The sequence below is a fragment of the Hyla sarda genome, chromosome 6, assembly GCF_029499605.1.
Source record: "Hyla sarda isolate aHylSar1 chromosome 6, aHylSar1.hap1, whole genome shotgun sequence".
Classification (NCBI taxonomy): Eukaryota; Metazoa; Chordata; class Amphibia; order Anura; family Hylidae; genus Hyla; species Hyla sarda.
The window spans coordinates 140,817,378-140,844,316 of NC_079194.1; the positions used below are offsets into that span (position 1 = coordinate 140,817,378).

The 26,939-nt window shown below is 41.7% G+C and overlaps 1 protein-coding gene and 1 long non-coding RNA gene across 20 annotated transcripts in view; one reads left to right on the forward strand and one right to left on the reverse strand.

Annotated features, from left to right (window-relative positions):
* Positions 1–15,937: 15,937 nt before the first annotated feature.
* ATP2B2 (ATPase plasma membrane Ca2+ transporting 2) overlaps positions 15,938–26,939 on the reverse strand; it is a 281,828-nt gene continuing 270,826 nt past the window's right edge. For 9 of the 15 annotated variants that reach the window (XM_056525278.1, XM_056525274.1, XM_056525275.1 and 6 more), the window contains one exon: positions 15,938–20,587. In XM_056525278.1, coding sequence (XP_056381253.1) covers positions 20,276–20,587 — 312 coding nt within the window. In that variant the 3' untranslated portion in view covers positions 15,938–20,275. Of the gene's footprint in view, positions 20,588–23,215; positions 23,274–26,939 lie in introns of all 15 variants that reach the window. The other 6 variants (XM_056525286.1, XM_056525285.1, XM_056525283.1 and 3 more) reach the window with 3 other exon arrangements.
* LOC130276229 (uncharacterized) overlaps positions 18,524–26,939 on the forward strand; it is a 220,822-nt gene continuing 212,406 nt past the window's right edge. For 4 of the 5 annotated variants that reach the window (XR_008845055.1, XR_008845056.1, XR_008845053.1 and 1 more), the window contains exon 1: positions 18,525–18,606. This is a non-coding gene — a long non-coding RNA (uncharacterized LOC130276229). Of the gene's footprint in view, positions 18,607–26,939 lie in introns of all 5 variants that reach the window. The other variant, XR_008845057.1, reaches the window with a different exon arrangement.

Here is a 26,939-nt window from a genome sequence, read left to right on the forward strand (position 1 = left end):
CACTGTACCCCTTATTACGTTCCTCAAGGGGTCTCGTTTCCAAAATGGTATGCCATGTGTTTTTTTTTTGCTCTCAAAAAGCCAAATATGACTCCTTCTCTTCTGAGCATTGTAGTTCGCCCATAGTGCACTTCAGGTCAACTTATGGGGTACCTCCATACTCAGAAGAGAAGGGGTTACAAATATTAGGGGGTATTTCCTGCTATTAACCCTTGCAAAAATGTGAAATTTGGGGGGAAACACACATTTTAGTGGAAATTTTTTTTTTTTTTTTTACATATGCAAAAGTCGTGAAACACCTGTGGGGTAATAAGGCTCACTTTATTCCTTATTACATTCCTCAAGGGGTCTAGTTTCCAAAATGGTATGCCATGTGTTTTTTTTTTTTTTGCTGTTCTGGCACCATAGGGGCTTCCTAAATGAGACATGCCCCCCGAGCAAAATTTGCTCTCAAAAAGCCAAATATGACTCCTTCTCTTCTGAGCATTGTAGTTCGCCCATAGTGCACTTCAGGTCAACTTATGGGGTACCTCCATACTCAGAAGAGAAGGGGTTACAAATATTGGGGGGTATTTCCTGCTATTAACCCTTGGAAAAATGTGAAATTTTGGGGTAAACACACATTTTAGTGAAAAAAAAAAAATTTTTTTTACATATGCAAAAGTCGTGAAACACCTGTGGGGTATTAAGGCTCACTTTATTCCTTGTTATGTTCCTCAAGGGGTCTAGTTTCCAAAATGGTATGCCATGTGAGGGTTTTTTGCTGTTCTGGCACCATAGGGGCTTCCTAAATGCAACATGCCCCCCAAAAACCATTTCAGAAAAACGTACTCTCCAAAATCCCCTTGTCGCTCTTTCCCTTCTGAGCCCTCTACTGCGCCCGCCGAACACTTTACATAGACATATGAGGTATGTGCTTACTCAAGAGAAATTGGGCTACAAATATAAGTATACATTTTCTCCTTTTACCCCTTGTAAAAATTCAAAAATTGGGTCTACAAGAACATGCGAGTGTAAAAAATGAAGATTGTGAATTTTCTCCTTCACTTTCCTGCTATTCCTGTGAAACACCTAAAGGGTTAAAATGATGACTGAATGTCATTTTGAATACTTTGGGGGGTGCAGTTTTTATAATGGGGTCTTTTGTGGGGTATTTCTAATATGAAGACCTTTCAAATCCACTTCAAACCTGAACTGGTCCCTGAAAAATAGTGAGTTTGAAAATTTTATGAAAAATTGGAATATTGCTGCTGAACTTTGAAGCCCTCTGGTGTCTTCCAAAAGTAAAAACTCGTCACTTTTATGATGCAGACATAAAGTAGACATATTGTATATGTGAATAAAAATTTCTTTTATTTGTAATATACATTTTCCTTACAAGCAGAGAGCTTCAAAGTTAGAAAAATGCAAAATTTTCAAATTTTTCATCAAATTTTAGGATTTTTCACAAGGAAAGGATGCAAGTTACCATAAAATTTTACCACTAAGTTAAAGTAGAATATGTCACGAAAAAACGGAATCAGAATGATAACTAAAAGCATTCCAGAGTTATTAATGTTTAAAGTGACAGTGGTCAGATGTGCAAAAAACGCTCTGGTCCTTAAGGCCAAAATGGGCTTGGTCCTGAAGGGGTTAATAAACAAAGTTTATTAAAAAAAAATAAAACATGCGAGTGTAAAAAATGAAGATTTTGAATTTTCTCCTTCACTTTGCTGCTATTCCTGTGAAACACCTAAAGGGTTAACAAACTTTCTGAATGTCATTTTGAATACTTTGAGGGGTGTAGTTTTTATAATAGGGTCATTTATGGGATATTTTTTAAAAGAAAGTCCTTCAAATCCACTTCAAAACTGAACTGGTGCCTGAAAAATTCAGATTTTTAAAATTTTGAGAAAAATTAGAAAATTTAAGCTGAACTTTGAAGCCCTCTGATGTTGTCCAAAAGTAAAAACATGTCAGCTTTATGATGCAATCATAAAGTAGACATATTGTATATGTAAATCAAAATATAATTTATTTGGAATGTCTGTTTTCCTTACAAGCAGAGAGCTTCAAAGTTAGAAAAAATGCTAAATTTTAAATTTTTTCATCAAATTTTGGAATTTTTCACCAAGAAATTATTCAAGTATCGGCGAAAATTTACCACTAACATAAAATAGAATATGTCACGGAAAAACAATCTCGGAATCAGAATGAAAGGTAAAAGCATCCCAGAGTTATTAATGCTTAACCTGTTGGGGACGAAGGGCATACGCCCTTGCGTCCTGGTACTTAAGGACGAAGGGCGTATCCATACGCCCATGGGAATTTCGGTCCCCGCCGCACGGGGACCGGACCAGGGTGACTGCTGATATCGATCAGCAGGCACCCCGTGCAAATGCCCCCCCCCCCCCCATGTCGGCGATCGGCGCAAATCGCAAGTGAATTCACACTTGCGATTTGCGCCGATTACGGGTCAATGGTGACCCGGAATATAGGGGGGATCGCGGTTGTCTAAGATACCCAGGATGCCCCTGAAGGCATAGGCGTGAGGTGGAGGGGTGCCACCCCTCCTATCCCTGCTATTGGTGGTCTAGACGCGACCACCAATAGCAGATCGGGGGCGGGGGGGCTTTACTTTCGTTTTCCCTGTTCTGCCCACCTACAATAGGCGGGGCAGAACGGGGAAAACGAAGAGGACCGGGCGCCGACGTAGACTTACCCGTCCCGAGGCAGCGGAGCGACGGTGATCGGCGGGCGGCGACGGAGATCTGCGTGTGGTGTGCGGCAGAAGAGGACGGCTCCCTGGATGTGACGGAAGCCGGTAAGTTGCCTAGCAACATCTAGAGGGCTACAGTCTGAGACCATTATAGTGGTCTCTAGACTGTAGCCCTCCAGATGTTGCAAAATTACAACTCCCAGCATGCCCACACAGCTGTTTGCTGTGTGGGCATGCTGAGATTTGTAGTTTTGCAACAGCTGGAGATCTACAGTTTAGAGACCACTGCACAGTGATCTCTATACTGCCCTCTAGATCTTGCAAAACTACAACTCCTAGCATGCCCACACAGCTGTTTGCTGTCTGGGTATGCTGGGATTTGTAGTTTTGCAACATCTGGAGGTCCACAGTTTGGAGATCACTGTTCAGTGGTCTCTAAATTGTAGCACTCCAGATGTTGCAAAACTGCAAATCCCAGCATGCCCAAACAGCAAACAGCTGTCTCGGCATGCTGGGAGTTATAGTTGCGTACCTCCAGCTGTTGCATAACTACATCTCCCAGCATGCCCTTCTGTCATCAGTACATGCTGGGAATTGTAGTTTTGCAACAGCTGGAGGCAACCAGTGTGCCTCCAGCTGTTGCAAAACTACAACTCCCAGCATGTACTGACAGACCGTGCATGCTGGGAGTTGTAGTTTTGCAACAGCTGGAGGCACACTGGTTGGAAAATACTGAGTTAGGTAACAGAACCTAACTGAAGGTTTTCCAACCAGTGTGCCTCCAACTGTTGCAAAACTACAACTCCCAGCATGCACGGTCTGTCAGTACATGCTGGGAGTTGTAGTTTTGAAACATCTGGAGGTTTGCCCCCCATATGAACGTACTGGGTACATTCACACAGGCAGGTTTACAGTAAGTTTCCTGGTTCAAGTATGAGCTGCGGCAAATTTTTCGCTGCAGCGCAAATTCCTAGCGGGAAACTCACTGTAACCCACCAGTGCGAATGTACCCTAAAAACACTACACTACACTAACACATAATAAAGGGTAAAACACTACACTACACTAACACATAATAAAGAGTAAAACACGTATTGTACGGCAGTGTTTATAAAACGGAGCCTCCAGCTGTTGCAAAACAACAACTCCACGCATTTCTGGACAGCCACTGACTGTCCAGGCATGCTGAGAGTTTAGCAACAGCTGGAGGCACCCTGCTTGGGAATCACTGGAGTAGAATACCCCTATGTTCACCCCTATGCAATCCCTAATTTAGTCCTCAAATGCGCATGGCGCTCTCTCACTTCGGAGCCCTGTCGTATTTCAAAGAAACGGTTTAGAGCCACATATGGGGTATCTCCGTACTCGGGAGAAATTGCACTACAAATTTATTTATTTTTTTTCACCTTATACCCCTTATGAAAAGGAAAAGTTGGGGTCTACACCAGCCTGTTAGTGTAAAAAAAAAATTTTTTTACACTAACATGCTGGTGTTGCCCTCTACTTTTTATTTTCACAAGAGGTAAAAGGAAAAAAAGACCCCCAAAATTTGTAACACAATTTCTCCTGAGCATGGAAATACCCCATATGTGGGCGTAAAATGCTCTGCGGGCACAAAACAAGGCTCAGGAGTGAGAGCGCACTATGTACATTTGAGGCCTAAATTGGTGATTTGCACAGGGGTGGCTGATTTTACAGGGGTTCTGACATAAACACAAAAAAATAAATACCCACATGTGACCTCATTTTGGAAACTACACCCCTCACGTAATGTAATAAGGGGTACAGTGAGCATTTACGCCCCACAGGTGTCTAACAGATTTTTGTACAGTGGTCAGTGAAAATGAAAAATGTAATTTTTTTGTTTGCACAGCCCACTGTTCCAAAGATCTGTCAAACACCAGTGAGGTGTAAATGCTCACTGTACATTCCGTGAGGGGTGTAGTTTCCAAAATGGGGTCACATGTGGGGGGTCCACTGTTCTGGCACCACAGGGGCTTTGTAAATGCACATGGACCCCGACTTCCATTCCAAACAAATTATCTCTCTAAAAGCTCAATGGCGCTCCTTCTCTTCTGAGCATTGTAGTGCGCTCGCAGAGCACTTGACGTCCAAACATGGGGTATTTTCATACTCAGAAGAAATGGGGTTACAAATTTTGGGGGACATTTTCTCATATTCACCCTTGTGAAAAAGTAAAATTTGGTGAAAAAACTGCATTTTAGTGAAAAAAATTTTTTTTCATTTACACATACAACTTTAACAAAAAGATGTCAAACACCTGTGGGGTGTTAAGGCTCATCGTACCCCTTGTTACGTTCCATGAGGGGTGTATTTTCCATAATGGTGTGCGATGTGGGGGGGGGGGGGTTGTTGATGTCCTGGCACCATAGGGGCTTCCTAATGTGACATGCCTCCCAAAAACCATTTCAGAAAAACTCACTCTCCAAAATCCCATTGTTGCGCCTTCCCTTCTGAGCCCTCTACTGCCCCCACCGAACACTTTACATACACATATGAGGTATTTTCTTACTCAAGAGAGATTGGGTTACAAATTTTGAGAGGATTTTTCTCCTTTTACCCCTTGTAAAAATTCAAAAACTGGGTCTACAAGAACATGCGAGTGTAAAAAATGAAGATTTTGAATTTTCTGCTTCACAATTTTCTCCTTCACTATTCCTGTGAAACACCTAAAGGGTTAACACACTTACTGAATGTCATTTTGAATACTTTGAGGGGTGCAGTTTTATAATGGGGTCATTTATGAGGTATTTCTAATATAAAGACCCTTCAAATCCACTTCAAACCTGAACTGGTCCCTGAAAAATTCTGATTTTGAAAATTTTGCAAAAAATTGGAAAATTGCTGCTGAACTTTGAAGCCCTCTGATGTCTTCCAAAAGTAAAAACACGTCAACTTTATGATGCAAATATAAAGTAGACATATTGTATATGTTAATCAATATATCATTTATTTGGAATGTCTATTTTGCTTGCAAGCAGAGAGCTTCAAAGTTAGAAAAATGCTAAATTTTCAAAATTTTCATCAAATTTTTGCATTTTTCACCAAGAAATGATGCAAGTATCGACGGAAATTTACCACTAACATAAAGTAGAATATGGCACGAGAAAACATTGTCGGAATCAAATTTATAAGTAAAAGCATCCCAGAGTTATTAATGCTTAAAGTGACAGTGGTCAGATTTGCAAAAAATGCTCCCGTCCTTAGGGTCATAATGGGCTCCGTCCCCAAGGGGTTAAAGTAACAGTGGTCAGATGTTTAAAAATGGCCGGGTCCTTAAGGTATAATTGGGCTGGGTCCTTAAGGGGTTAAAGGAAAACTGACAGCAACATGACTCTCACTTAAAAAGGTTGAAAGTGCAGGAGATGCCCAATCCAATGCAGTTTACCTTGTCAAAATCTGTAGCGCCATTCTAGGGATATATCTAATAATCCCAATATGCTTATCATACTTTTAAAGGGGTACTCCAGTGGAAAATATTTTTTTTTTAAATCAACTGGTGCCAGAAAGTTAAACAGATTTGTAAATTAAGTCCAATAGAAAACAGCTACCTGGCACTGGTTAAACAACAGGCTGATAGATCACTTGCAGGCGTGTCATGAGATTCAGCGGTGCATAAAACAAAATGGTGCTTCACAGATAGAGCGAAAAAAGCTTCTTGTGTAAACCATAATTGTGGAAAAAGGAGATCTGGAGCACTCACTTGATTTTTGATTGTGTGTTCTTTATTGACAAATATCCATAAGAATAAGATCTTTAAAAGTACATGCAGGGGAGCGGAGGCATAGGTGCACACCGGGCGACGGAGTCCGTTTCACGCACAGAGGCATGTCATCAGGCCCATCGGTGATGTCAGTCCGCAGTTATTCCGGCTTTAAATACATGAGAAGGTACGTACAAAACAAAACATAAAAATTAATACAAAAAGCATAAAGACAATAAAATAGCACACATATTAAAAACAAAACACCAGATGTAAGCCTAAAGGATTGCAAGTATTAAATGTATTCTTAGAGAAACACATTAAGCTCGTTTCGCTCATTGAGTCCCAGTGGACCTGTCGCTTCCATGTGCATTATCCACCATGCTTCCCTTTGCATCAGTTTTAAATGCCGATCTCCTCCATCTTTCAATGGTAATATCCTTTCTATCCCGGCAAACGTGATCCACCTGACATCGCTGCTATGACTATCTACTATATTCTTAATAAATTTAGTTGCTCCAGTCATTGCTTTGATAGACCTGATTTGTTCTCTGATTTGCTCAAAATGTCTCCTTTTTGTTTTGCCTACGTAAAACATTCCACACGGCAAATCAAACAGTAGACAACGAAATCAGTTTTACACTTAATCAATTCTTTCACTGAAATCGATATCCTGCAAAATTTAAAATGTTTCTGTTAGGATTCGGCAGGCTGGATGTGGATCCTCTGTGTCAGCGAGGGATTGGCGTGGACCGTACCGGTGGACCGGTTCTAGGTTGCTACTGGTATTCATCAGAGCCCGCCGCAAAGCGGGATGGTCTTGCTGCGGCGGTAGCAACCAGGTCGTATCCACCGGCAACGGCTCAACCTCGCTGACTGCTGAGAAGGCGTGGGACAGAAGGACTAGACAGAGGCGAGGTCAGATGTAGCAGAAGGTCAGGGCAGGCTGCAAGGTTCGTAGTCAATGGTGATAGCAGAAGGTCGGGAACACTGGTATGGCAAACACAGGAAACGCTTTCTCTAGGCACAAGGGCAACAAGATCCGGCAATGCTGGGAAGGGGAAGAGAGGTTATATGAGCAAGGAGCAGGTGGAAGCTAATTACAGTGATTAGGCCAGGCACCAATCAGTGGTGCTCTGGACCTTTAAATCTTAGAGAGCTGGCTAGCGCGCGCTCTAGAGAGCAGAGGCATGCGCGCCAGGATGTGACAGCCGGGGACCGGGACAGGTGAGTAGCTTGGGATGCGATTCGCGAGCGGGCGCGTCCCGCTATGCGAATCGCATCCCCGTCGTCAGCGGGTCTGATCGGGGCGCTGCAGAGAGGAAAACGCCGCGAGCGCTCCGGGGTGGAGCAGGGACCCGGAGCGCTTGGCGTAACAGTACCCCCCCCCCCCCTTGGGTCTCCTCCTCTTTTTGTCTGCTTGTCCCTTCATGGGAGACGAGGCCATTGGGAGCGATTCTTGAGTTTCTTTCCGGAGAGAAGTCCTGGGTAACTTCAACAAAGGCAGGCAATCCAGAAGAAGTGGGAAGGGGGAGGGGGGGCAGAGGGTGAAGCTTGCCACGGGGCAGAGTGTTACTAGGAAGGGGGCTATGAGGTGGCAAAATCCCAGCTTGCTTTTTGCCAAAAATATCCAGGTAAGCCTTGGGAGGAGCCGGTATGGGTGGCACCTCAGGAGTTAGACAAGTGGGAGCAGATGTGAGGCATCGTTTGTGGCAAGATGAACCCCAATTCTTGATCTCCCCGGTGGTCCAGTCAAGGGTAGGAGAATGACGTTGGAGCCATGGCAGACCGAGGAGGACTTCAGAGGTGCAGTTGGGCAGAACAAAAAATTCAATTTTTTCGTGATGCAGACCAATGCTCATAAGCAAGGGTTCTGTGCGGTAACACACAGTGCAGTCCAATTTTACTCCGTTAACAGAGGAAATGTAGAGTGGCTTGACAAGACGGGTCACAGGGATGTTGAACCTATTAACAAAAGAGGCCAAAATAAAATTTCCCGCAGAACCAGAGTCCAAGAAGGCCAAAGCTGAGAAGGAGGGGTTGGCAGAAGCAGAAATTCGCACGGCACAGTGAGACGTGGAGAAGCAGACTTCATACCAAGAGACGCCACTCCCACGTGAGCTGGGTGTGTGCGTGCGTTTCCCAGACGTGGAGGACAAAGAGAGGTTATATGAGCAAGGAGCAGGTGGAAGCTAATTACAGTGATTGGGCCAGGCACCAATCAGTGGTGCACTGGCCCTTTAAATCTTAGAGAGCTGGCGCGCGCCCTAGAGAGCAGAGGCGCGCGCGCCAGGACGTGACTGCCGGGGACCGGGACAGGTGAGTAGCTTGGGATGCGATTCGCGAGCGGGCGCGTCCCGCTATGCGAATTGCATCCCCGCCGGCAGTGTCTGTGCAGCGGTCCCGGTCAGCGGGTCTGACCGGGGCGCTGCAGAGAGGAAAACGCCGCGAGCGCTCCGGGGAGGAGCAGGGACCCGGAGCGCTCGGCGTAACAGTTTCATAGCTAGATTATAAGAGCAGAAAGAACAATTGTTACATTTATGATTTCCTATGGGAGTATTCTCTTTTCTAGCCTCTTCTTCTCTAATTTTTTAATTCGACTACCTACAGTACCATTCCTCCTTAATGTGATAACTGGTTTTCGGAGGCTATATCTCTCACATCTGGATCTTTTTCTAACATATACCATAATTTCCATATTGCGTTCTTCACTGTAATATTCATAGTGGAATTCTGAAAAGAAAAAATGAATCTTTTTGCATCTTTCTTTTTCTTACTTTTCTGTCTCAAAAGATGGGCTCTACTAACACTTTTACTTCTATTAAACGCTTCATTGATTGTTTTCTCTGGGTCATGATTGTTGTTAATTCTTTTTAGCCTAATAAACTGGCTGTATGGATTGCTGGTTATGACATGATACAGGTGGGAGCTGTTAAAATGGAGAAGAGCATTTTTAGATATACTTTTTTGGGAATCCTGTTGTTGATTATGTGAAACTAAAATTTCTACATCCAAGAACTCTAATCTTTCTCCTCTGGAGAGGGCTTCAGTCACTAAGCCAGTCCCAGTCACAATAGGGCGGCCCTGTGCCGGCTCCGTGAGTGAAGCCCTCTCCAGTTATTTAGATTGGTTACTTTCCCTGCTACTAGCAGTTATGCCTTCTTTTTTGAAAGACACCTGGGAGCTTATTAATATCATGAAATTATTTGGTTCGCAGGAAGGTTTCAAATTGGCATCCACAGATGTGGAGAGCCTCTATACCCGCATCCCTCATGATGCGTGTATAGAGGCAATCTGCAAATGTCTGTGGAATGCAGAAAAGTCCCAGGACTTTGTTGAATTTGTGTGATGGTCTTAGACTCATTTTGGAGAACAATGCATTTAGATTTGATGAGCAATGGTACAGACAAAGACAGGGTACAGCTATGGGTACGCCCATCTCTTGCACTTATGCAAACCTGTTTTTGTCTGTGCTTGAACATGATTTAGTTTTTTCTACCAGTAACATTTATGCTCAATTTATTACATTATTTTTGAGATTTATTGATGACATCTTTATAGTTTGGGAGAGTTCCGAAAAAGAATTAGAACATTTTCTTTCCTATTTGAATTCCCAGAATGAGTCTAATATGACCTTCAAACACAAATTTTGAGGAGAAAGATTAGAGTTCTTGGATGTAGAAATTTTAGTTTCACATAATCAACTAATTACAACAGGATTCCGAAAAAGTATATCTAAAAATGCCCTTCTCCATCTTAACAGCTCCCACCTGTATCATGTCAAAACCAGCATTCCATACAGCCAGTTTATTAGGCTAAAAAGAATTAACAACAATCATGACCGGTTCCTCCAACAGGCTAATGATTTGAAACAATTTTTTGAAACGGGGTTACCCAGAGAAAACAGTCAATGAAGCGTTTAATAGAAGTAAAAGTGTTCGTAGAGCCCATCTTTTGAGACAGAAAAGTAAGAACAAGAAAGATGCAAAAAGATTCATTTTTTCTTTTCAGAATTCCGCTACGAATATTACACAATATGGAAATTCTGCTATATGTTAGAAAAAGATCCAGATGTGAGAGATATAGCCCTCCGAAAACCAGTTATCACATTTAGGAGGAATGGTACTGTAGGTAGTAAAGAGAATACTCCCATAGGAAACCATAAATGTAACAATTGTTCTTTCTGTTCTTATAATCTAGCTATGAAACATTTTAAATTTGGCAAGATATCGATTTCAGTGAACGAATTAATTACGTGTAAAACTTTCATTGTCTACTGTTTGATTTGCCTGTGTGGGTTGTTTTACGTAGGCAAAACAAAAAGGAGACTTTTTGAACAAATCAGACAACATATCAAGTCTATCAAAACGATGACTGGAGCAAGTAAATTTATTAAGAATATAGACAGACATTTATCAAGCGATTTAGTTAAAAAATTTTTACAAAAAATGTCGCACAAATATCGCACCTGCGACTACACAATTTTTTCGTGTGACATTTTGACTGGAAAGCGAGAAAAGCAAGTTTTTTTTCAAAACTTAACTACGTAGTAATAATTTTAAAATGGACTACGGGTAGTCAGGTATTTAGTAACTGCGAGAGTCGCAACAGCGCAAAAAAAAAGTCGCAACAAGGTTAAAAATTTACTAAATTTACTCCAGCTCAAACATGGAGCAGAAAAAGCTACTACCAAAGTAAAAAAGAAAAAATTGCTTACGTGAAATAAATTTAGCAACAGGCTGAAACCAGTTGATAAATAAGTCACACATAAGCAAAGAAAATAAGGAATACATAAGCAAACATTGATAAATGTCCCCCATAGTAGATAGCCATAGCAGCGATGTCAGGTGCATCAAGTTTGCCAGGATAGAAAGGATATTACCATTGAAAGATGGAGAAGATCTGCATTTAAAACTGATGCAAAGAGAAGCATGGTGGATAATGCACATGGAAGCGACAGGTCCACTGGGACTCAATGAGCGAAACAAGCTTAATGTGTTTCTCTAAGAATACATTTAATACTTGCAATCCTTTATGTCTATATCTGGTGTTTTTTTTTAATATGTGTGCTATTGTATTGTTTTTATGTTTTTTGTATTTGTTTTGTACATGTTTTGCTCATGTATTTAAAGCCGGAATACCTGCAGACTGACATCACCGATGGGTCTGATAACACGCCTCTGTGCGTTAAACAGACTCTGTAGAGCGGTGTAAGCCTATGCCTCTGCTCCCCTGCATGTACTTTTAAAGATCTTATTCTTATGGATATTTGTCAATAAGAACTAAAAATCAAGAATCGGGTGAATGCTCCAGATCTCATTTTTCATACATTTAAGATTTGTAATTTACTTGCATTAAAAAAATCTTAATCCTTCCAGTACTTATCAGCTGCTGTATGCTCCAGAGGAAGTTCTTTTCTTTTTGAATTTCTTTTTGTCTAACCATGTGCTCTCTGCTGAATTGTTTTCCACCAGAGTACCCCTTTAAAGCAACAGGGATGTTCCCTAGCTCCATGGTGCACCGTTCTGCCCATTCGCTCTCGCCTTGTGATACAGCCCTCTTCATAAACACACTCGCTCCATAGTCACCTCTTTCCATGTCAGGAACTTTCCAGAGCCGAATAGGTTTCCTATAGGGATTTGCTCCTACTCTGGACAGTTCCTAAAATGGACAGAGGTGTCAGCAGAGAGCACTATGGTCAGGCAGAAAGGAAATTCAATAAGAAAAGAATTTCCTGTGGAGCATACAGCAGCTGATAAGTACTGGAAGGATTAAGATTTTTTAACAGAAGTAATTTACAAATCTGCTTAACTTTCTGGCACGTTGATAAAAGAAAAAAAAAAAACGTTTTCCAGGGGAGTACCCCTTTAACCCCTTGCCGGAAAAAAAACGCAGTTTCTAAACGGCGCTGCGGCACGTGAGGGTTATGAAGCGAGCTCAGGAGCTGAGCTCGCATCATACCCACACGGTCCCAGCTGCTATCAGCAGCCAGGGCCCGTGGCTAATGCCAGACATTCCAGTTCAGGCAGATGTCCGGCATTAACTTTTAAGACGCGGCGATCAAAGTTGATCGCCGCGTCTAAAGTGATAGCTTCCTGGCAGCTCAGTTGGGCTGATCGGGACCATCGCGGTAAAATCGCGATGTCCTGATCAGCTAGGACGGAGCAGAAGCGTGCCTTACCTGCATTGATCAGTGTATTGAATCAATGTACTGCATGTTATAGTCGCCTTATGGGGGCTATAACATTGCAAAAAAGAAAGTGAAAAAAAGTTAATAAAGATTATTTAACCCCTTCCCTAATAAAAGTTTGAATCACCCCCCCCTTTTCCCATAAAAAAACTTTTAAATTTAAATAAATATAAACATATGTGGTATCACCGCATGCGTAAATGTCTGAACTATAAAAATATATCAATAATTAAACTGCACGGTTAATGGCGTACGCGCAAAAAATTCCAAAGTCCAAAATAGCGTATTTTTGGTCACCATAAAAAAATGAATAAAAAGCGATCAAAAGTCAGATCAAAACAAAAATTGTATCGATAAAAACTACAGATCATGGCACAAGAAATACTGCCCTGTATGTGTAAAAATAAAAAAGTTATAGAGGTCAGAATATGACAATTTTAAACGTATTTTTTCTGCATGTAGTTATGATTTTGTCAGAAGTAATACCAAATCAAACCTATATAAGTAGGGTATCATTTTAATCATATGGACCTACAAAATAAAGATAATGTGTCATTTTTATGGAAAAATGTACTGCGTAGAGACGGACGCCCCCAAAATTACAAAATGGCGTTTTTTCTTCCATTTTGTCGCACAATTATTTTTTTTCCGTTTCCCCGTAGATTTTTGGTTAAAATGACTGATGTCATTACAAAGTACAATTGGTGGTGCATAAAATAAGCCATCATATAGATTTTTAGGTGCAAAATTGTAAGGGTTATGATTTTTAAAAGGTAAGGAGGAAAAAACTAAAGTGGAAAAACGCTATGTCCTTAAAGGGGTACTCCGCCCCTAGGCATCTTATCCCCTATCCAAAGGATCACCGGGGGACCCCGGGATCTACCATGTGGCACCGGGGGACCCCGGGATCTACCATGTGGCACCATGACGTCACGACTCCACCCCGTGCGACGTCACACCCCGCCTCTCAATGCAAGTCTATGGGAGGGGGCGTGACAGCCATATGAAGTGCACGAAAGCAAGCAATCAAATCTGAATGCATTATTCTATGGAGTGAAAGAGTTTAATTGGGCTGCCAGCTGGGGAGTGAAGAGCACTGCCGAACACTAAGGCTGCTTTCACACTATGAAGTTCACCCGTTAATAAACGTACGTTTGAAAAAGAATTATTAACGCCTGTCAAAAAAACCCATTCAAGTCAATGGGTTTTTTCGTTTACCCGTGATAACGGACGTTAGTTGTGACGGGAGAAATAACGGGACAACATAACGTTATTTTTAACATTGAAGTCTATGGCAAACAGATGAGCCTTTACGTCATCCGTTTGCACCCTGTTTTAAAATATCCATTATTACTTCTGAGCATGCTGAGAAGAGTTGACATCAGCATACTCCTGCAGTGCTGAGGGACTACTACTACTCCCATCATGGAACAGACTTGTTTCCATGATGGGAGTAGTAATTCCCCACTGCGGGAGTCTGCCTGTGGCTGGGGACGCTACATTAGTGTTTGTACTACTACCCCCATCATGGAACAGACTCTGTTCCATGATGGGGGTTTTAGTACAGGGGCTGAGGGATTGATCGCAGTGGGTCTCACTTCTGACACCCTATATAGATGTGCTGGGGGGGCAGACATATAGCGTTATCTGTCCCCCACAGCGATTCTATATACATATGCAGCTGCCACGCTATGAATGAATAGTGTACATGTCAGCATCATCTGGCCGGGCGGCTGCTGGCAGATATCACATATAGCGCTGCACAAATGCGCTAAATATGAAAAGTATATCTGTCAGCAGCGCATCCAGCAGGTGCCCGGCCGATATAGATATACTATTCATTCATAGAGCGGCCGCTGCATAAGTATATAGAAGCGCTGTGGGGGCATATGTCTGCCCCCCCAGCAATTTTTATTAATGCGCTGGCGGGGGTCATATTTTTATTAATGCACTGGGGGGCTGGATATGCTCTATGCCCCCCCCCTTCAGCACTATATATCTTGCCCCCCCCCCCCACACACACACAACACTTTTAATATACATATGTCCCCTCACATTGTCCATTTTAAAACCCCGCTGGGATACCTGAATGGCTCCTCAGTACCGGCCATTCAGGGCTCCCAGCGGGGAATTTAAAAATGAAAGTAAAAAATACATTGTGTACATCGCAGGGTTGCAGAGCATGCCGCCCGCTCCCCTGCTTAATAACGTCTGATCGGATCGGGTGTCAGAAGTGAGACCCTGTACTACAACCCCCATCATGGAACAGACTCTGTTCCATGATGGGGGTAGTAGTACAAACACTAATGTAACCTCCCCAGCCACCAGCAGACTCCCGCAGCCGGGGAACTACTACTCCCATCATGGAAACAAGTATGTTCCATGATGGGAGTAGTAGTAGTCCTGGCTGTGGGAGTCTGTAGGCAGAAGTGTTAAAACGTCCGTACATGACAGATGTTATAACAAGTCTTAACGGATGAATATACCCGTGATTTGGACGTTTATTAACGGGTGAACTTTATAGTGTGGAAGCAGCCTAACAATCTCAGGGAGTCTCAGGAGAGTTTGGACAACATGTCAAAAGTTTTTACAAATGACACTGACGCTTTAACATTCAGTTAGGTAAATAGGCCTGACTAGCTATACAGGCAGCTCCTGCAGGGTTGATGCTTCACAAGAACCAGCTCTGAGTGTCAAAACAGCAGCTTCTGGGGATCAAGGCAGGTAAGTATGATTTGTTTATTTTTTATCAACATGACTTTTTCTTCTGGGGCTGGACAACCCCTGTAAAGTAGTTTTGTGCAGAGAGAAATCTCTTAAAACAGATGATGCTGGGTACAAAAAAAAAAAAACTAAACATTATAAGCATTACTCACCTCTCTTATCCCCTTCATTCGTGCTGAAGTTTCGGCAATGTCTGAGTTCCTGTTGAGCATCACTTTCTGGTACCTGGTCTTGACACACAGAAAATGGCTAGCAATGCCTGTTCTGTCAGTTGCTGGTGCTGGCATTTTCTGTGTGTATCTAAAGTGGTATATAACATGTAGTGTGCCTTACGGAGTGATACAACTCTTTGTACAATAGTATACAAATAGAAGAACAGCAGTGTGCACCTGTGTATTAGGTAGTTGAGATGGCTATTGTTCTGTGTGTCTCTGTACAATAGGTAAGCTTTCTGCAGAAGCTTTGGGTGGAATGAGTGGTGTTCCTAGAGTTGGTAGGGCTTCCAGCCAGTCTTTCCTGTTCTTACAGTACCTTTCTTATATCCAGCCCAGCAGCTGGTGCACGTGTATTCACCTCACACACAATAAATAATCATGGTGACTCCAGTTTCATGCTGCTTTGTGAATTTATTTTTCTTTTTTTTTTCTTTTTCTTTTTTTTTTATTACTTTGTTTCCACTTGTGCTCCTGCCAGGAATCATCCAAAAAGACAATCACAGCAGCAAGAGTAAACCCTCAGCATTGCTGGTTGTAGATTATAAAATAATTTACAGCAGTTATTTCACTTTTTTCCTTTTTTAAAGTTTTTTTTGTTCTTTTTAAAACCACAAACATTCCAGTATCACACTGCAGGAGTAGGTTCAGCGATACAGAGCATAACCTTTGCATAGTATTAAATGAACATAGACATAATGTTTTTTTATTTACAATTAGTATCCTCTAGAATTAAAAAAGTATGTAAAAATGGGCGAACCAAGCATTTCCTCCCTCAGTGCAAAGCAGAGTCGACTCTCTAGCACAGACAGAGGAAATCATTTACAGAATGGATTGTACCATTAAATATCTGTATATATATATATATTTATATATGTATAGATCTTTATATAGCTTTAGTTTTTTTTTGCCTTTTTTTCACATCTCCCATGCTGCTAAAGACAGAACGTAGAAAGCACATTTGTGTTAATAATGAGTTTTTAAAAATACACACAGTTCCATTTCCTGAATCCTACTCAAGTCAGGGAGTGGGATTTTTACACTGTGATAATGCGTGCAAAAATTTCTAACAAGTTATTAAGTAGAGACAGACACAGAAAGCAGCTGCAGGTGAATCATTTTTCAGTGCGCCATTCTTGGGGGAACATTAAACCTGCGCAATAGTCATCCACTGCCAGGGATTCATTTCTGTCTCCTCGATGTTGGCTCTTGAAACCATAAGACAACGCAAGTCTCAGTAGGGATTATACCACACTGATAATAGGGAGTTCTCAGAATTTAACTTTACCGTATAGTTCCCTGGCACGTGGCACAGTGTCGAATCTAGAGGAGACAATGGCTTGTAGAGACTGGAAACAAGATGGAGCTGATGTTGACCAGCCAAACACACTTATTGCTTTGATTAACAATGTAGAGTTTTGTGTCTCGCATTTCCATTATTAGTGGGCTGAATCTGTGCAATGTATCATTAATATACAGGAAAGATTTGTTAAGTTTGCCTGGACCTTTCTTATTGTACCGTAATGTTTCAATAGTTTTTAAACTGTAAAAAAAGAGATTACAAAAGGTACTGCAGAATATTCAAAGTTGGGAAGGTCAGAATGTGTTAACATAAAGCCGGTAGTAGTGCAGTGATCTACAGGAGCCTTCAACATACGGGGCTGTGAATCAGGAAAGCGATCCATGGATCTGACCATGAAGGCTGCACTCATAAATATAACATATTACAAGAGGTTCTCTTATAATATAGATTCAGCACATGGGATGATTTATGGTGAATTTTTTATGGCCCCTTATTCTGGCTGTTTACAGAGCCGCACCACTACCACTTGCAGTCAATAAACTGCATTTCTACTGAAGTCAGTGGGAAAAACCCACTAAAAACACAAGCTAGCTTTTTGTTGTGTGAGTGGGATCTACCAGACCTCAAGAGATGTTACAGTAAGTGCATGCGGAACTCGTGAACTTAGACTTCACTACTTCCTCCTTGCCTTAACTTTTTTGTGTATAGCCCCAGTGTTAGCCTTCTCTAACTGAAGTTATGTATTTGGGATCATTTCCTTTTCTATATAAATCCTGAATGAGCAAATGCCTGAGGTTAACCACCACCTCTCTTTTATTAAAAAATAATAAGAAAAGTGGTGCTTTTTGAGTTGTCCAGGGTCTGCTTTTGTTTTCAGGAACTATACCACTCTTACCCTTGGACTGTGTTTGGTATTGCAGCTTATGTACAGACGTGGATTGGTTTTTAGAAAAAAGCAGACATTCTCCAGTCTTCTAAAAATACAGCCCACTTATATGATGACATCCGCTGCTACTCAGTGTACGTTTATTGTCTACATCCAGAAGTGGAGAACCCATTCTTGTTCATCTGACATACACAGGTATGCACTGTGTGAGCAGGGTGGGTTTTCAGCCTTTGGGTGTGAACAGTGATTGTTCCCATTTTCTCTCAGCAAACACATTTTGAAAACCGTGAGGACATGTAATACGTCCATTAGAAAGCTGCCAAACTTTTGATTTTACAGCGTTTTTTCTTAATTATTGTGACTCAGGTATCCTCTGTTATAGTCTATGAGCTGAACCTATGAGCTGCTACCTTTAGCGGGGGAGTGCGGTCATAAACAGAAAGGCTACAGAGAAGAGAAGGAACAGTGTTCACTGTGCCAGGCAAAGGATCAAGGCTGCCATATCTGTTGCTGATTCCAACATACCCCATAGCTTGTCACTGCAATGATCATGACATTAAGGACTTGTCATTTTCTATTGTTTTTTAGTTATAGGTGGAGCCATAGCTTAACTTTAGTGCTGATGATTTGTAAATATTGCTGTCATATACAGTATTCTATACTGGAAACTCTACCAGTGAAGCTAACCATGCAGGTTGCCATATTTTATTGATCTAGCTTCAAGTGTGAATAATCAGGTTCTGTCCGTTCTGGCTGGATTCATTCAGTCTCTCCTAATATTTTGTAGGTGGAGCAGATCAGACCTGGGGGAATTTCACCAGAATATCATATAGTGATGAAATGAGCGCCGCCGATTGATCGCCAGTAAGGTACAGATGAAATGTTTATCGAGATGAGCTATACCTTCAGACTGTTGCTGCTTTATATGTACCCGTAATGTAATTTCTAGCTAGGTAACACTGTTGATTGTAAAGAAATAGTCTGACAGTGGCAACATTAGAAGGGTGGAGGACCTGACACCTCAATGACCACTGTATGTAAAGTACAATAATCACCAAATAATGTGGTCAAGAATAACTAACATGGTTAAGGCGTACCAAAAGTGAGGGTTAATTATTGCACATAAACATACCTATATGTACTAAAATGTGGAATATGATGACTGCTTTAGACCACTGAACTAAGCAAAAAGAGCATTTATTGTAGCAACGTTATAGCTAGATGAAGTGCTCTGCTCTGTCCTGTGCCCATTATTCGCATGAGGTCTGGACGCCATAAACCTTTTAACCCTATAGCATTTACTTCTTTGCCTCTCAGCAACATGACTGAGCTTGTAAACAAATTACATTCATCTTTCAGGATGTAAATAGCGAAACCAAATGTCAAAATGAAGATAAAGCAGCCTGCCAAATGAGGAACTAAAGAGTACGTTGTAGCAAAGAATTGCTCAGGCCAGACAAAAAAGGGTATTATTGCTATTATAGCCCCATAAGGGGGGACAGGATGGTACAAACAACCTGTGTTTTTACAATGTAGGTTCTTTTTGCTGCAGCAGCCATGCCATGAGAATGGCGGAGAAGCCATTTAGACTTGGATCTTGACTGGTCTGATGAAGGAATGTCCCTTCTACTGTCTAGCCACATTGCACTTCAAGTTCTAGAATGGAATCTGTCCGAGGAAAGTGTGCGTTGTGCGGATCTCCACAGGAACGATGCTTTGTGCATGTCATCCACTACAAGTGGTAGATACAAAGAAACATAACCTTTTCGTGCACCCTGCTTGCAATAAGTATATTAGCATTTTTTTTGTAATTTTTTTTTTTTTTATCTTTTTAACCTCATATATTTTTAGGGAACAACATATTTCCCTTCTCACATGCATAAAGGGATTGTACACAGATTTTTGTACGAGAAAAAATGCAATAGTGGGTGGGGTGTTGTGCAGCCCCAGCACCTGTGAAGATATGCCAATGTTCATGTGTCTTCTTTGACTTATGTGAGGGGGTTTCCACATGTGTATACACATACACACACACATACACACATCTGCCATCTGTAGAAATCGCTCATATATATGTTCTTCTGTCATTATGGGTGTAAATCCACTGTGCAAGGTGAGGTTTAGAACTTCAAAAAGGAAAAAAATAGTAATCCACTATAAAGGATTCCAAGCTTGAGGTCTTTACCTAGTTGCTGTTTGGTGGCTCATGTATCAGTACAAGATCAATACTGTAGACTGGGGAAATCTTGTTTTTTTTTCAAGTCTGCCCCTTCCATGGAAACCTCCAGAAACATATGTAAAAAATGAAACAAGAGCAGGGGATTGTAAATGTACATTCATGCAGGAACATGGTTGGTTAGAGTTGTTTTTGGGAGGGAGCAACATGCGGCTTTTGCAGAAATCTGCCACATTTTCTTTCCAAGCACTGTCTGGACATGGACCATCCAAGTGGTGTCACCTTTACTGTCAGACAGACACAAGTATTGATTGCTTTTGTGATTATGAATAATTATTTTGCTGTTGCACTGCCGTCTCCAGCTAAAGGGAGGTTTCCAGGCTATGTATCGGACTCCCGGGACTGGAAGAGGTAGCTGATTTGCTTGTCTCTGTGGTGAGATTGATCCCACTGTCAATTGCATTGTTGTTTTTGTTGGGTGAGGGAGGCTGGCTGGAGTTTTGCTTCAGGGCAGGGTCTTCCTCGTGGTCTGTGTCATCGATTAAAGGGATATGTGGCTGAGAATCTTCTATCTTAAATTCTGGATGGGTCATGAAATTGTGAATGGAAGATCGAGAGTCCGGTTTTTCTAAACCTTCATAGAGAGAGCTACGGAATGCCTTCACGACGCGGATCTGTGTGCAAGGAGTCAAAGAGAAGAGTGAAAAAAAAAAACATACAAACATATTCACAGTTACAGATCAGAATGGACGTGGTTTGCTTGTGCACTAAAGAGAAGCACATTCTGGTCTGGGGCAAAACAGGCAGCACAAAGTAAAAATGTGGAAAAGTTGACTTCCTGCAGAGGGACAGGCGGCTCAGTGTTCTGTGCTTTACTCTCAGATACATAAAGGAAAAAAAACAGTTTAGCAGTTTTCCAGCAACCCTTAATAAACAGAAATATGTGCTCTTTATTAAGGGTTAGAAGACAAGAAAAACACAGACCCATTCGAGGCCTAGTTAGTAAATAAAGGTTTACAATAATGATGTGATAACACTGCAGACACAAAAGCACAAAACAACACTGGCATGGTCAGATGAGTAAGACAGAGAGGCGGAAGAACTAGTGCATGTTTGGAATTGGTTTCTTGCAGAGATGAGAACAAATGCTCCGAGCAGGCTTCTTCATCCTCCATTAACTGACCAGCAACTATTCCAGGGGCCACTCAGATTTTATCAAAATTGCAGCATAAAATTTATTGTTTATGGCCACAGAAGACAGACATCCACTCCACAGGCTGATCATCAGACCCTGGGACTATTTTTTCTTGGCCCTAATATTGTCTTTTCAGCAATCAAGTAAAAAGCTTTAGAGTGATTTTATCCCAAGAATAATTTTATACTGGTCATCAAGGACTGATAAAAGATCATCTCTGTCAAGTAACTTAGCAAACACAGCAGCAGAAACACTTAAGAGCAATGGTAAACACATGGTGGCCACAAGCAGACAATGAACAAACACATGCCACAACATAGGGTCACCGGCACCACAAGACATAAGACACTGGCACACAGTGACTCTAACACACTACACTCGAAGCCCTGGATTATGTCTAGAAGCTTTTTTTTTTTTTTTTTTTTACTTTTCTCATGCACAAAAGGTAAACACTTGAGTATAGGCCCAATTTTCCCTTCAGCAAAAGTGGATTCTCAAAATGACTTGTTATCCTAAAAGAGGGATTGTTTAGACTAGAACGGAACACTTTCTCTACAGATGGACAATAAAAGAGATGACAGACCAGATTTACAGGTCCCACTGATTTAGCTGCTGAACACCTGCAAAAGGCAATATGCTGACCCTAAAGGCATGCCAGGCCTCACCACTACACATCTTGCTGGATGCAACACTGGATATAAAAGAACCGGAGAGAGATTCTCTGTGCTATTATCTTGTCCCTATCACACAAGTGGTGTTTACCATTTTCCAGGCTTGCACTCTCTCCTGCACTGTAGACTGTGTTCACATACGAGATGGGATAGAAAAGATCTTGTCACATTCATGTTGATAAAATATTAATGTCTCATTTCTGCTACTGACACAGGTAAATACTACAGTCTAGCCCAACTAACTTTTGACTATTAAATCCAGGAGATAACAGAAATCCGGATCCTTTTGGGTAATTGCCAGAAAACAGACACGCTAGCGACACGGACAAGGAGAGACAAGCTCTTGTGCTAGTAGGACTAGAGACACCACATAACAGAAAACCTCTCTGGACAGAGGAACTAGAAGACAGACATGACAATATTCTACAGCACACAGTAGATTCTTCTTTCCAGTCAGCTGTAACATATAACCACAAAAGAAAAATCTTCATCCAGTCCTGCAAGTTAGATGGTAATAATACTGATAAAGTGGGGGAAAGAGAAACATTCACTTAGTGTCTTTCTGTGAATCCTACAAGTGAGAGGTTATAGAGTCTGTTCCCGCAGCTATGTCCTGTAGTAGGTCTGCTCTTACTGCATATTACAAGTGACTGTTATATTATTTATTGGATTTCAGTAGGGAATCAGTAATAGTGGTGTTTGGAGTTGATCTCTTAGCTCCTTTGGCCTCTTTTGAAAATGTTGTGTTAGAGGTTGTATGTGTAAGATAGGGAAAGTATTGAATACTGTGCAAAATGCTTTGGAATAAAATGTTAGAGCTGCCTTTGGTTCAACATCAAGAGCAGACACAATGAAAATTCAACTTGTGAAAAAGACGTCTGCATAGGAGAAAGCATCTAGTGATCCTCAAAGTGATTACAGTGTCGGGGCTGTAGGCTAACATTCCTCAATGGAGAATAAGCAACAATTTATACTCATGCATTTTTTTTTTTGCCAACTGCTGAAATAAGAACCTCTTACCGTGGAACCATTTCTTAGCTATGGGCTTGTGCCCTTTACATATTTATGTTTAAATGTATTTTATGTGAGGATTCTCTACCTATCATTGTGGTGCAGACATCAGGCCAAAACTGAAATGCCGGATTTACAAATACTCATATACACATATTTCTAAAATTGTGCAAATAGCGTGACACCCACAATTCAAACCACAAAAGTCAGTGCAGTTTGATAACACAGCCACTAAAAATATGGGGGGAATTCTAAAATGAGAATAAGCATAATAAGTGGGTAAGGGGGTGTTTCCATCTTTTGAAACCTAGATATTACAGTTGCACAGCTGGTTATTTTTGGGCATATACTCAAAGTTTTACCCCGGCTTCGTCAAGATGAAACCCTGTGTCACATTCAATTTAGGCTCAAAGATAACGACTCACAACCTCTTTATATTTCACTCTCTCTCGCTAAACCTTTGGTCCAGTGTTCTCTAGCCCTCTGAGAAAGACAAACAAAGTGGGAAAGGTTTAGACAAAGAGCAGAGCAGCAAGGAAAGAAATTCAAATCCAGATCTACACTGGGTAATATACATTAATTTATGAGAGTAAATATGTCTTAACAGTCCCAAGAGATGCCAACTGCTGAGAGTGATGGAAAGTGATGTGGGAGCAGGAAGGAGGAAATGTTAAATCCACTTGATGTGAGGTGTGCTGCAAACTCATGCATTGTTCAATATACAGTACTCTCCAAGTAATGGGTAAAAATGCAGAAACATTCACGTGAATAACCATTCTGATGATACCACTGTATTGAATAGTCTCTTGGCGGATTGGTTGTTTTTTAAGGGTACATTTTATTGGTCTTTACATTAGGGCAGATGTCCTATGTTCTAGTGCTACAACACAGAATCCTAAAAAGCATGTGCGGTGACACTCCATGCTGTCTGTGCTAGGATGATTCACCGTACCAAAAGCTTCAGGGAACTTGTGTTAATAGTAATATACAGGGTGGGCCATTTATATGGATACACCTTTATAAAATGGGAATGGTTGGTGATATTAACCTCCTGTTTGTGGCACATTATTATATGTGAGGGGGGAAAACTTTTCAACATGGTTGGTGACCATGGCAGCCATTTTGAAGTCGGACATTGTTAATCCAACTTTTGTTTTTTCAATAGGAAGAGGGTCATGTGACACATCAAACTTAGGCTGGGTTCACACTACGGTTTGTCATTACAGTTCCCGTATACGGCTGGGAGGGGTGGGCGGGGCTTAATCGCGGCACCCGCACTCAGCCGTATAGGGAACCGTAGTTAATGTATGTCTATGAGCCGACCGGAGTGAACCGCAGCCTCCGGTCGGCTGCTTTTTCGTCCGTATGCGGTTTCCCAACCGCAAGCAAAAACGTGGTCGACCACGTTTTTGCTTGCGGTCGGAAAACCGCATACGGCCGAAAAAGCAGCCGACCGGAGGCTGCGGTTCACTCCAGTCGGCTCATAGACATACATTAACTACGGTTCCATATACGGCTGAGTGGGGGTGCCGCGATTAAGCCCCGCCCACCCCTCCTCCCAGCCGTATACGGGAACCGTAATGACAAACCGTAGTGTGAACCCAGCCTTATTGGGAATTTCACAAGAAAAACAATGATGTGCTTGGTTTTAATGTAACTTTATTTTTTCATGAGTTATTTACAAGTTTCTGACCACTTATAAAATGTGTTCAATGTGCTGCCCATTGTGTTGGATTGTCAATGCAACCCTATTCTCCCACTCTTCACACACTGATAGCAACACCGCAGGAGAAATGCTAGCACAGGCTTCCAGTATCCGTAGTTTCAGGTGCTGCACATCTCGTATCTTCACAGCATAGGCAATTGCCTTCAGATGACCCCAAAGATAAAAGTCTAAGGGGGTCAGATCAGGTGTCCTTGGGGGCCATTAAACTGGCCCACGACAACTTTCCAGGGAACTGTTCATCTAGGAATGCTCAGACCTGACACCCATAACGTGGCGGTGCACCATCTTGCTGGAAAAACTTGGGGAATGTGCCAGCTTCAGTGCATAAAGAGGGAAACACATCATCATGTAGCAATTTTGCACATCCAGTGGCCTACATGATGATGTGTTTCCCTCTTTATGCACTGACGCTGGCACGTTCCCTGAGTCTTTCCAGCAAGATGGTGCACCACCACATTATGGGTGTCAGGTCCGAGCATTCCTAGATGAACAATTTCCTGGAAAGTGGATTGGTCATCGTAGGCCAGTTGAATGGTCCCCAAGGTCTCCCGATCTGACCCCCTTAGACTTTTATCTACGGGGTCATCTGAAGGCAATTGTCTATGCTGTGAAGATACGAGATGTGCAGCACCTGAAACTACGGATACTGGAAGCCTGTCCTAGCATTTCTCCGGCAGTGTTGCTATCAGTGTGTGAAGAGTGGGAGAAGAGGGTTGCATTGACAATCCAACACAATGGGCAGCACATTGAACACATTTTATAAGTGGTCAGAAACTTGTAAATAACTTATGATAGAATAAAGTTACATTAAAACCAAGCACATCACTGTTTTTCTTGTGACATTCCCAATAAGTTTGATGTGTCACACGACCCTCTTCCTATCGAAAAAACAAAAGTTGGATTCAAAATGGCCGACTTGAAAATGGCCACCATGGTCACGACCCATCTTGAAAAGTTCCCCCCCCCCCACATATACTAATGTGCCACAAACAGGAAGTTAATATCACCAACCATTCCCATTTTATTAAGGTGTATCCATATAAATAGCCCACCCTGTACTATTATTATCATACCAGCAGCAGCCAGCAAAAAATTTTGTTGTTGTTGCTGGATACACATTACTTACATGAAAGCTTTTTTTATGGGGCATAACTACCAAACTATCTTGAACTAGCTTACTCTAGCAGCTCTTACGTAATCCTATATGTGCATTACTCCCACTAGTTGTCAAAAGCATTGCTAATACTGTGTAAGGGTGCTAACACCCCAGATTAGTTCACAAAAGAAGTCTGAGAAAATGTTAAGAGGCCATACACCTTTTAATCTCTCCTGTATACCCCAAAGACATGAATATTCAGCTCATGAAAGAAACAAAGTAAGCTCAGATAGCAGCTTAGCTCCTGAAAGCAAAAGCGTTAAGCAGATGAAATCCAAAATATGCAATCCTTTTCTCCCCTGACATCACCTGTTGGGGGAGAGACAGGAAGCCCCCATACACATTAAAAAGAGTCAGCTGTATCTCCAGATATTAGCTGGGTTGGTAACTCTACTCTTAAATGTATGGGTCCCTAGAAGACTAGAGAAGTCTTACTTTCACCCGTAGAACACTATGGAAGCCTTACAGTTGGTCAGCAGAAGACTTAGAAAGTCTTACAGTCTCTCACTATTAGACTAGTCTTACATATGTTCAGCATAAACTTGGAAAGTCTTATTATTACTCAGTATGGGAAGGAAGTATTTTAGTAGCTTAGCAGAAGAACAGGGAATACTTACACTCGCTTAAGTAAAAGACTACAAAAGTTTAAAGCTGGCCATACATTTAAGTTAGCTGTTGGCTGAATGTTTATTCAGTTGACAGCTATCTCTCCCATAACTCCTATGTACATGTAAATCTGACCTGACTAGTGTGCATGTTTTGTTAATGGGGAGAAAACCACAGCAATACTGCTTGGGCACAAGTCTATCTCCCAAGAACAAAGGTATCATGGAGTTAAAATCCAACACACGTGATCCTTCTTACCCCCAACATCTACAGTCAGAGGAGAGTCAGGAGGCTACCATATAAATTAGATTAACCATTCCAGACAAAATTGATGGGATCAGCTGATACTTATCTATAGTGAAGACCAGGGAAATCTAATAGTTGCTCACAAGAAGACTAAGGAAGTCTTAAAGTCACTCAGTAGAAGATTAGAGTAGTCTTACAGTCGGCCAGTAGAAGACAATAAGTCTTATAGTTGAATATACAATACAGTGTTGGGTGATGAACAGCTTGTACTATTAGACAACTGCTTTCTTATGCTTGAAAGGCTCTCATGTTCCGTATTCTATCATAGCTTTGCAGGGTGTAAACCCCTAAATACTGCGTTAAAAACTTACAGGCCTGAGGTACACAAGAAAATGAACTGGTGGCCAGTTATTTA